This window comes from Corapipo altera, unplaced genomic scaffold (assembly GCF_003945725.1).
Source record: "Corapipo altera isolate COAL_440 unplaced genomic scaffold, ASM394572v1 24b, whole genome shotgun sequence".
In the NCBI taxonomy this organism is placed as follows: Eukaryota; Metazoa; Chordata; class Aves; order Passeriformes; family Pipridae; genus Corapipo; species Corapipo altera.
Window position 1 is genome coordinate 707,261 of NW_020884888.1, and position 12,218 is coordinate 719,478.

Below are 12,218 nucleotides of genomic sequence, written 5' to 3' on the forward strand. Positions count from 1 at the left end.
TTTTTAAAAATCTTTGATGATACCAGATCTCTATTTTATAAGGTAACATTTGAAGATAGTTAAAAGAATCAAAAAAAAAAAAAAAGTTTGTATTTTGATTAATAACATTTCTTTAATAGGTCTAGTATAATATTTAGTGCATTTTTCTTTTGCTTTGTTTTTTATTTTATTTCTTTTTGTTCCTTTTCTCTTTTCTCTTTTTTTATGTTCTGTAACATGTTTAGTGTTTTTAAGTGTCATGACAATAACGTCTGTGTTCTTCTTCTGCTTGATCACGAATGTTCACTCATCTAAGAAAAATGGTGTCCAACAACTGATAGATTTGGTTTTCAGTTTCTGTATTTCAGTTTTTATGTTTTATGCTGGTTGACCATCAAGCAAAATTAACACCATGTTAAGTGATGTCTTTACAAGACTTGTTCAATGCAATTCATTATCCATATAGCAGATCTAAAAAGTCACACTAACCACATTTGGCCTTTGGTTTACTGGATTTTTACTGATTCATGAATTTGGTATCTTGAACCTATATAAGTAAGATCCATATTTGTCTAAATATTAGTAATCTCAGGTATTTCTGTAAATCTTAGGATCTAGATTGTCATAATTACATCTATATTAGAAACTTGTTGCACTTCTGCATAAAAATCTGCATTTGTAGAAATTAATTTTATGTTTTGGTTGTATTTTCTACTTTTATTATTTTATGTTCTGTTGTTTCTAGTTCTAAGAACAGTAGCAGAATAATGTTGAGACATTTCCAGTTATAACAGGACTAATTTCTATTCAGGCCAAGATCTTATTCAGCATAATTCTGGAGGCAGTGATCTGAATACTGGCTTAAGGCTAACAGCGCCAACCATCAGCAGTCAGACTACAGGTGCTACATTAACTATAAGTAATGACCAGCTGCTTTCTCAGGGCCCTTCACTAAATGCTCCAGGTATGCATATAAAGATTTCTGTAATTAGAAGTGGTAACATTTTGTTAAAAAAATAAAAATTAGACCAGGTAACTAAATATGAAATGGTATAATCTTGCACATTATGATTCAGGAACTACAGGGCTTTGTGTATTTTTTCACAGTCTTTAAATTGTTATGTCAGTTTAAATGAACTTTATTCCACATAGTAAGTAGAAAATGAAAGCAAGACGTATCTTATAGTACTTCAGGGCAGTTAAAGGAGTATTGAAAGGCTATTTCTATAAATTGGAGGACAGAGGAATCTTATGCATTTGCTGCAAATGTGATAAAATATCAAAGTCACTCTAGTATTCAAATTTTGAGTTTTTAAATACGTATATGAATTTCTACCTGTATCTGTTTATATACACACAAACACATGTTTGGTCAATATTATGTCCATCAAGCTACATTTAGATGAAATTTTTTTAATTTTATCATCTGACTCTGACAATTTTAATTCTCGATTAGCTGTTTAACTGGTTTAGTTGACTCCAAAATAGAAAGTCCTAGCTAATGAGAAATAGAAATTAAATTCACTTAAAATAAGTTGGCAGCTAAGAGTTTTTTATGTAACAGATTTTTTTTTTACCATTTTGCATCTATTCCAGAACTTAATACAACAGGTGGAACAAACCTTCCTTCAACAACACCCATATCACAGTCTGCAGTTTCTGCCCAGAATTTGGTAATGTCTTCATCAGGAGTTGGAGGAGATGGTAGTGTCACTTTGACTCTTGCTGACACTCAGGGAATGTTGTCAGGTGGTCTTGATGCAGTTACACTTAATATCACTTCACAGGTAAGACATGCATTTCTGAACTGGGAGATGAAGTGCTATTACTGTCTTTCAGGGCAGGAACTGGAAATTTTGCCTAGAAAATAATTTTGTCCTGTAAATACATAATATTTGAAAACTCAGTTAACTTCTTTCTGCCAAAGATGTGTGCATACTGGCATCTAGAAACATGAACTGTTTAAACAGAAGTGCAGATAAATTTTGCAGGGTTATTTTTTTTCATTGAATAGATAAGTTCTGCTGTTTTAGTGATAAACGGTGTACTTCATCATCACTATTCAGTAATATAGCATAGTACTCCTAAAAATATTAATTACTATTATTTAATATGGTAATGTTTTCTTTTCCTCCTTGTGAACGTGAGAGTTGAAGAGCAGCTGCAACAGTTCCTTTCACAGCAAGTAACAGGACAGAATTTAATTGACTATCTTTAGTAACAGGTGGCATTATAAAAAAATTATAAAAATAATGCTGTATGGAGTATCATCTCCCCACTAGCTTTACCATTAGTTTCATTTTTATCATAATTTAATGTTTTTACCATGTCATAAAGAGCCAAAGACACATTGGCAATACAATCTACAGAGTAGGGAGATTGAAAAAATTAAAAGTCTAGACAGTGAAAATTTAGAGTCATTGTGTGGTTGAAATCTCAGTGTAGGTGAAAATCTACGTGGCTACAGTTAGCTGTTTAAATATACCTGTTTAAATATATAATTCTGCTACTTTTGTTTTTTCTTCTCACTTCTTTGGTAGGGTCAACAATTCCCTGCTATACTCGCAGATTCCAGTCTCACTAGCCAAAGTGGATCAGGCTCACAGCAAGTTATACTGGTGAGCCATACACCCCATCCAGCACCTGCAAATTCTGATGAAATAACGTATCAGGTAGATACTATATACTTCTGTATCTTTTTGTGGACAAAAGGACATTATTTAATCAAAATACTGTAATAATTCCTTTATAACCTGAATCATGGAGGCTGATGTCATTCTCAAATAAGAGTATTGGGAAGAGGTTCTCTGTGACTTCCTAGTCACACAGATTCTGTTTCAAGTTTCAAATTAAAAAAATACGTACACATACACAAAAAAGAAATGCCGTTTATAATGTGTTTCTTTCCGTAAATTACATAACCATGCTCTTAACATAGACTGCTCCAAAAATTTCTAAGTAAGTTGGTATTTTGATAACAAAAACAGACAAAGTAGGGAGCTGTGGAAAAAAAAATAGCACCTATTGGTACACTTTTTACATTTTTTTCTGTAACCAAATTGTTTTAGTAGTGGTGCAACTGAAGTCTTTTCAGCTCCATATGTGTTTGAATCTCAATAGAAACTTTTACATATGTAAGATAGTATTAATATTAGAAAAAGTAGTTGACTAATCTTCTTGAAGGCCCACCAGCCTTGTTTCCCACCAGCTTGGTGATGCAAGCCCTAAAATAGGAGAAATGGGAGAGGCAGATGGTGACCCACAATCAAGTGAAGAAGTGGTGGACTGCACTGGCAAGCAGAGGGCAAGATATGGATAAGTTGTGGCTGATACAGGCACAAGATACCTCAAAAGTAATAGACTGAAGGGAGGGGGCCCACCTGAAGTGTATGAGTATGAATAAAGTTGCTGAGATGATGACTTTAGAGAGGAAACTTCAACACTCTGCTTGGAACAATGTTCACAACTAGTTGTCTCTCTGAAGTGCCTGTACACTGATGCATGCAACATGGGAAACCAACGGGAGGAACTTAGAGGTCTACATGTAGTTGCAGGGCTGCGACCTCATTGGAATCACAGAGTGAAGGTGCTACAGCTTACACAATTAAAACACTACCGTACCTGGATTCAGGATCTTTAGGAAGAGCAGGCTGGCAAGACAGCAGGAGGAATGGAACTCTGCCTGGGTGGTGAGCCAACTGAGACCTTATGGGTAAAGACTGGCCGGCAGACCAACATGGGTGACTGTTGTATTAGCTGTCTGCTACAGATCACCTCATGAGGAAGAAATAAAAGATGGAGCTTTCATCTTGGTCTTGGGCAAGCTACCCTGGCTGACTCTTCTTGAACAGGCAAGTTGGACTAGATGACCTCAAGAGGTCCTTTCCACCTAAACCAATCTGTGATTTGCAGTCCCTGGTTCACATGAATTACTTTGACCTGTCTAAGATCTGAAAGGCAACAAGCAGGGCACAAGGAATCTAGGAAACTTCTGGAGTGCATTGCTAATAACTTCTGATACCAATAACTGAGAAGCCAGCAAGGGGATGTGCTCCTCTGGGGCTGATAGTTGCAAACAAGGAAGAACTGATTGGAAATGTGAAGGTCAGGGAACATATTTTGTTGCAGTGACCATGAGATTGCGGAGGTCAGGATACTGAGGGAAGGACACAAAACAAATGGCAAGATCATAACCTGGAAATCAGGAAGGCAGACCATGGTCTGTTCAGTGATCTGCTGATGTGGTAGGTTTATCTTGGCTGAGTGCCAGGTGCCCACCAAAGCTTCTCTATCACTGCCCCTCCTCAGGGATAAAGAAATTAAAATGGAAAAGAAAATAAAATCAAAAGTTCATGAGTCAAGATAAGGACAGAGAGATCATTCAGCAGTTACCTGACCATGCAAACCCAGTACATGGAATAATCATATGTTAAGCAGATCTGGAGAGGGGGAGGACCAGGAGAGCTGTTTAATTTTAGATATTGTCTTCCATCAAGCTCAAGAGTTGCCAGTCCCAGTATGTAGGAAGATAAAGGCAACAGGAGGGCCAGCATGGACGAACAGGGATCTCCTGACAAAACTCGAACATAAAAAAAGAAACGTACATAAAAGGAAGCAAGATCAGGTGACCTTGAAGAAGTACAGAGACATCATTCAAGGAGACAGAAATGAGTTTGAGAAACCCGATGTTCACCTGGAGTTGAATCTAAAAGGGATGTAAAATGTAACAAGATGGGATTTTACAGGTATATTAGCAGCAAATGGAATATAAGTTGACCTGGTACTGTTTTGGGCAGAGGTGTTCCTCACTAACTGAACTGATGGTTTCAAAAAGAACAAAGTCCATCTCTAAACCAGTGATTAGTAGTGTTCCCTCAGGTTCAAATACTGGGTCTGGCACTGTTCATTATCGTTCTTCATTTAGTGACCTGAGTGGTAGAAGAGAGTGCATACTCATCGGGTTTACAGAGATAGAAAACTGGAAGGAGTAGTTAACAGACTGAATGGTTGTGCTGCCATGCAGAGGAACCTCAGAAGGCTGGAGAACTGGGCCTATAGGACACTCATGAAGATCAGCAATAGGAAGCGCAAAGTTCTGTCCCTGAAGAAGGACAATCCCATGCATTAGTACACACTGAGGGCAGGAGGAAAGCAGCTTTTCAAAGATGGACCAGGGGATACTGATATACAAATAGTTGACCATGAGCCCGCAGTGCAGCAAAGAAGGCCCAGCAGCGTCTGGGATTCAATAAAGGGAGTGTTGCCAGCTGGTCAAGAGAATTGATCCTCCCCTCTTCTCAGTACCAGTGAGAATGTATCATCTGGAGTGCTGTGTCCAGTCCTGGGCCCACCAGTACAAGAGACACAGATATACAGGAGTAAGTGCAGTGGAGAGATACAAAGATGAATAAAGAATTGGTGCATCTAACGTAGAAAGAGAGGCTGAGAGAGCTGGGACTGTTAGGCTTAAAAGAGATTCTAGTTGGGGGGTCCTTACCAATGTACATACATACCTGATGGGAGGGACTAATGCAGATAGAGCCAGACTTGGCTTAGTCATACCCAGGGTAAGGACAAGAGGCAATTGGCACAAATTAAAACAATTCCATCTGAGCATAAACCCTGTTTTACTGTGAGGGTGTTTGAATAGGAATAGGTTGTCCAGAATGTTCATAGAGTCTTCATCCTTGGTGACATTCAAAATGTGTCTGGACATGGCACTGAGAACATTTGACTAGACAATCTCCAGTCATCCCTTCCAATTTGAGCTATTCTGTGTTTGTAATAATACCTTGTGCATGTGATTTTTTACATTTGCATATGCTTACGAGTGTGAGTTCTTAATTCCAGCATTCAAATACTCTGTGAATATGGATATTTTAAAGTTTAACATGAACAGATTTTGTTACTCTTCTGAATTTAAAACTAGATTTTGTGTCTCAAGATATATATTCTTTCATGAATCAGGGTGTCATTTCATAAGGCTTTTTATCATATCACTTGTGAAGTGTGACTATGTCTGTGTAGCACTGTTGTAATAACTCAAAATATAGTAATAACGTAAACTAGTTGTCATTCTGTGCAATGTTGTTTTATTTAATCATGGTGACTATGTTGATTGACTTTCCAACATTTCACACTTTCCCTGAGAACATCCAGGTAGTTGGAAACACACACACAAGTGTTTTTTGTAATTTCTTTCAACATGTTTTATCTTGCATCTTTGATTTCTAGTATGGATAATATTCTACTATGTTTTGTATCTTTTCAAGTTTAGTTTATCCTGAATAATTTATTTAGAGTACTACTTCCTTCATCTTCATTTGTTGCTTTCTGCATTACTGTATTTAAGGTTCTTCTGTATAAAGTTGAAGGAATTTGGTGTTAAATTATTTGAAGGAAGTGAGATTTTCCCAAACATTTCTCATTACTTAAAATGAAACAAAAATGCAACACAACACTATCCAAATTCTATCAATTATTCATTATGTTTCACTACTTCTAAAGGCAGAGCTTTACTTCATTATGAAAATAGAATCCCCCCAAAAAAAAAAAAATAGAATCTGTAAAATCAGAGATACTTTCTTGTCTGTCTGAAACATTTTTGGCTTTGAATTTTCTTCGGGGAGAAATGTGAGAATCATCTGAGATGATGTTCAGGAGTATAAAACAGAATGTAGAAAAATATTGTTACAAACACATTCTATTTATAGTTAGAATAATTTAATCATAGCTATTATTGTAGCTTTCTTAAAATACATATATATGTCATTCTTAAGAGCAGTGAAATAGAAATTCATATTTCCATACAACTTATGTGGGTAAATACTTCCTTTGTATTTGTAAGTTGCTTGTAAGTACTCTCAAAAAATTGGTTGAGGTAGATTCAGAAAAATAAGTCAATGTTATGGATGTGCCTATGAAATTATCTGATAGTGTTTTTGTAAATTGTTGTAGGTGACAGAGGTTTCCCCTAATGTGACTAAAAGCAGTCAAGCAGAAAAAGAAAGTCGTGGGCACCAGTGTTTTGAGTGTAGTCAAACCTTTTATTCAGTGACCATGCTGACGCACCATTGTAAGGAGGTTCATGGCAAGGAACGGATACACGTTTGTCACATCTGTAATAAGGCCTTTAAGCGGGCAACACATCTCAAGGTATTTGGTAATAATAGTTGATTGTTCTGTTAACTCCTTCTTTGTTTTGGACTTTTTGTGATATTAACAAAAGGTACCTGTTATCCCTTTGTCTTTGCTTTCCTTTTACAGTGTGAGAGGTGTGCATCTGAGAGAGGGAGTCTAAGTGATAATGTATACACAGATAGAGAACTCTCTTCTGGAGCACGGAGAGGATTTTAATGCATATATTGACTACAGAATGAAAAATGTGAATGCCTGTCATGCAAGTAGTAGTGCCAGGAAAAGATTTCACTTTAATTGTGAATTATGAATATCATCTCTGCTAATCCTGATTTCCAGATAATATTTTGGAATCTCAGGAAGCTATCTGCTATGCACTCATCATTTGATTTGTAGATTCTGCCTTGTGGGTGGAAGTGATATCTGTAGAGGAAGCGTTTGTTTTAAAATATCCTTATGTTATTGCTGTTGTCTAGGATATTTTCTGTGTTCTATTTTCTAGATGATGAACAACCAGATACATTGAAGTCTTTTCAAAAATTTAGTGGTGTATTTAAGTTCCTAATTGGATTATAGGATGTTCCTGTTGGGGATATTGGGCTGTACTAGGCAAGTGCTATGTTCAGGCCAGTGTCCTATCTCTGAGAGATACTAAATGGAAGTTATTTGAAGAAGATCTTTAGAAAGAGAGCAAACATATAACTTGCCCAGAATTTTGCCAGCTTCCCGGAGTTTGTAACAGGAAATTCCTAGAGCCAAAGGCAATGTCTTTGTACTAAGTAGCTTTTAGGAGAGCTCTTCAATAGATTTCCTTTAACTCCAATATCATATTTTAAGGAAATATGCTCCGTTTGTGAAGTTCACCGCCTTGGACTGATTATGTCTGTCAACCAGACTATTGGATCTTGGGGAAACTGTCATAAAATGTGTTGTTGTGAAACTTCTTGTTTAGAAGAATTTTTTCAGGAAAAAAACCAAAACAGTATTGATACTTGTTTTCCTTAAGTAATGATAACAAAACCCAAATATTGGTCTCTCTTCAATTTGTTTTCTTAGAACTGGGTGTTGTTACATTTTTTTGTCATAATTAAACCTTGATTTCTGTTATATACTGGATCCAAGTTAAAGATGTGACAACAGAACTTCCTACCCTTGTATGTCCCTCGGATTATTATCCATCAATGATTTTTCAGGTAGGCAGTGATGAAGTTGCAATGAGAAGTTCAAAGGCAGTCACAAGAGACTTCATGACCTTGGAACAACTTTTTAAGGGATCAGAAGAACAAGTAATCTTTTCTTCTATCCTTCCAGTTGCAGGGAATGATGAAGGAAGAGACAGCAGATCAATAACTATCTGAGACTGGCATCAGCAGCAGAATTTTGGGGTTTTTGATCGTGGATTGGTCCACATGACAGCAGGCCTGCTGCAGATGGGCTACACTTGTCTCAAAGGGGTAAAAGGATCTTTGAGGAGTTAGCGAGGCTTATCGAAAGAGCTTTAAACTAGGTTTGTAGGGGGAAAGGGATAAAACCAGTCTCACTAGAGATAAGCTTGTGGGTTGCACACCAATGTTTGAGGAATCATATGCTAGCAAGGCCCTTCAGTCTGCTCCACAGTGCTGAGTACACTGGAGCATGTTTGAAGCGTCCCTGTACCAGTGCATGCAGCACCGTAGACACCTCAGTGGAGGGAGGGGAAATGGCCAATGACCTGAGACACAAGTCTATAGGGCAGGATGGAATCCACCCATGCATACTGAGGGACCTGTCAGAAGAGCTTGCCAAACCACTTTCAATCATTTATGAGCAGCCCTGGCTCCAGGGAGGTCTCAGTTGACTGGAGGTTAACAAATGTGACACTTGTCTACAAGAAGGGCTGGAAATAGGATCCAGGAAACTACAGGCTTGTCAGCCTGATCTCAGTGCCAGGAAAGGTTATGGATTAACTCATCTTGAGTGCCATCATGTGGCACATACAGGACAGTCAGTGGATCAGGCATAGCCAGCACGGGTTTATGAAAGGCAGGTTCTGCTTGAGTAATTTGATTTCCTTCTGTGACAAGGTGACTTGCTCAGTGGTGGAGGGAAAGGCTGTGGATGTTGTCTACCTGAACTTTAGCAAAGACTTTGACACCATTTCCCAGAGCATTCTCCTAGAGAAGCAGTCTTCCAATGGCTTGGTGCACTGATCACTGTCTGTATGGCCATGCCCAGAGTGGTGGTAAATAGTTACATCCAGCTGGTGGCCAGTCACAAGGGGTGTTCCCCAGGGCTCAGTACTGGGACCACTTCTATTTAATATCCTTATCAGTGATCTGGACAAGGGGAATCAAGTGCACTCTCAATAAGTTTGCAGAGGACACTAAGTTGGGAGTGTTGATCTGCTGGAGGGCAGAAAGGCTCTGCAGAGGGATTTGGACAATATGAGATTCAACAGGCAAAGTGACAGCTCCTGCGCTTGGGTCACAGCAATGCTATAGGCCAGGGGTGGAGTGGCTGTGAAGCAGCCCAGTAGAAAAAGAGCTGGATGTACTGGTCAACAACAGTTGAACATGATCCAGCAGTGTACCCAGGTGACCAAAAAAGCCAGTGGCATCTGGCTTGTATCAGAAATAGTGTGGCCAGCAGGACCAGGGCAGTCTCCCTGTACTTGTCACTGGTGAGGTCTCACCTCAAATTCGGTTTTGGGTCCCTCTCTTCAAGAAAGACAGTGAGATCCTGGAGTGTGTCCAGGGAAGGGCAGCAGAGCTTGTGAAGGGTGTCAATTACAGGTCTCTAGTGAGGAGCAGCTGAGGGAGCGGGGGTTGTTTAGCCTGGAGGAAAGGAGGCTCAGGGGAGACCTTATCGCTACAACTACCTGAAAGGAGGATGTAGGCAGATGGGGGTCAACCTCTTCTCCAAGGTAACAAGGAATAGGACAAGAAGAAATGACCTCAATTGTGCCAGGTGAGGTTTAGATTGGCTATTAGGGAAAAATTTCTTCGCTGAAAGCTTGTCGAGCACTGGCACAGGCTTTACAGGGAAGTGGTTGAGTACCCAGCTCTGAAGATATTAAAATATGTACATGTGGCACTGTGAACAGTGGCTTAGTGGACATAGTTTAGTGGTAGGTTAGGACAGTGCTGGGTTAATGTGTGGCTTTGATCTTAAGGGTCTTAAAGGACAGTTTCATTTACCACTGGACCATCATGTACTAAAACAAATTCCACGCGTTATCAGACTCTTCTTCATTAAGGTGTTCCAGAATGTCAGCTGTAAGCAGCCTTTAACAGGAAATTCAGCAAAGAGGAAACCATGGCGTTTGGCTTAGGGTTTTGGGAAGGGTTCAGTGACCTCTTATTCATGGTCTTCATTTTATACTGGATAGTATTCTGGAGATCACCAGAAATATTAAGGGCACTGCCAGACTTCAGGCTTTTCAGAAAATCCAAATAAGAGGTAAGGGTATCAGTCTTTAGATGCCAGTACTTAATTATGTGGGTTTTTTTCCAAAGGTATCAGTACCAACAGTTTCACAATTATCCACAAGAAAATCTTCTTTAGAGATTATGTTTGAACACCCCTGCCACCCACCCTGCCCCCAGTGTCAAAAATTTTCAGTCCAGTGACTTCAGTTCCCCTTCTGATGTGGGTGACTGTTCTGATTTTACAGCTTCAGAGAGGAGAATCTTAAGACATGCATTGGACTAAACTGTCCAATTCCATATCAGTATGTAGTGGAAATATCTGCAAGTTAACTGTAGATAGTAAATAAAGCACAGACATGATTCTAAGATGAAATTAAAACAGCACTATCATCTTATTAAAACAATGGAATGAAATGAACTTTCTGCCAGTCTTTCAGAGGTGGTTACAATTAATGTTTCAGGATAGGTGGAGTGGGAATAGGAGTGACATACCAATGTATATGTGAGGGGCCGAGGGCCCTTTCAAAGAAGGTTTCCTGTTCTTGTTTTCTAATTAGATAATGCTGGTTTGGAACCCCAAGGTAGTTCCTAGCTGATGAATCTAAGAATTACACAAATAAACTTGTAAAATGTCACATGAACAATCAATGAAATACTAAATATGTCTATAAAGAGGTGCTTGAAGTTCAGAGCACTGTATTCCCATGAACTCTTTTTCAAAAGTATATGTATTTTACAGGAAAATTGTAAGAGATTGACAGATCAGTGGACCTGAACTGCATCACAAACTGTTCAGAGAAAGATGACAGAAAGTTTTATGGTGGCTATCTGAATGCTATCTTGTTTGCTTTCAAGTAGAAAATGGTATGGGGGGGTTATTGGGGTTTGGAGGTTGGGTTTTTTTTGGGGTTTTGGGTTGGATGTTTTGTGGTGGAAGAAAGAAGCAGCCAGTTTCTGTTAATTTTTCTGGAGTAGGTCATAGTTTGCTTCCACCATTTCAAAATTTCAGGAGGTAAGAAACAAGATAAAAGCAAAAGATTTTTATTTCCACGTAAGCTGTGGTTTATGAATTACTGATTTTTCTCAGAAGACCTTATATTATTTCCCTGTAGTACTATATTATATAATTACTATGATAATAATATTCTTCCCTGTAACCATCTCGCTGATTTTCCAGTGTAAACAAACTCTACAGATACAGTTTGACTCAGTTCGTGGAGTGAGGAATAGGACTCCATAGACATCAAGAAGGCTTATTGTTTAGGTATAGTAAAGACTAATTAATAGTTTAGTCTGTTATGAATAGACTGGAAAAGAATATCTACATACATTTTAGAAAGTGAGCAAGTATTTGCAGTACTGTTTCACAAACAGTTCTTGATTAGATTTTTAAATTAAATATATATGTATTTGCTTTCTTTTTTAATTTGAATTCTATTTTGGTATTAATAAAGATATTTAAATGAAAAAATTAATAGATAACATAAGATGCTCTTCTAAATTTGCAAATCTTCTGGGTCCAACATCAGTGAATTAAAAACACTGAAGTTAGAGCTGTTATTAATGCTTCTTCATGAAGGTAAAACATGTCACATCCTCATTCTACTGTCTTACCTATAAGGGCCTTAATGATTTTCTCTTCTTTTTCTCTTCTTTTTTTCTTCTTTTTTTCTTCTTTTTTTCTTCTTTTTTTCT

At 38.1% G+C, this 12,218-nt stretch overlaps 1 protein-coding gene across 8 annotated transcripts in view; it reads left to right on the forward strand.

Moving 5' to 3' along the window:
- The window catches only part of ZNF236 (zinc finger protein 236), a 73,637-nt gene that overhangs the window by 55,599 nt on the left and 5,820 nt on the right, over nucleotides 1–12,218 (forward strand). For 6 of the 8 annotated variants that reach the window (XM_027643947.1, XM_027643948.1, XM_027643951.1 and 3 more), the window contains 4 exons: nucleotides 791–943; nucleotides 1,576–1,766; nucleotides 2,520–2,651; nucleotides 6,937–7,134. In XM_027643947.1, the coding sequence (XP_027499748.1) occupies nucleotides 791–943; nucleotides 1,576–1,766; nucleotides 2,520–2,651; nucleotides 6,937–7,134 (674 nt within the window). Of the gene's footprint in view, nucleotides 1–790; nucleotides 944–1,575; nucleotides 1,767–2,519; nucleotides 2,652–6,936; nucleotides 7,135–7,245; nucleotides 8,238–11,700; nucleotides 11,788–12,218 lie in introns of those variants that run through there. The other 2 variants (XM_027643953.1, XM_027643952.1) reach the window with 2 other exon arrangements.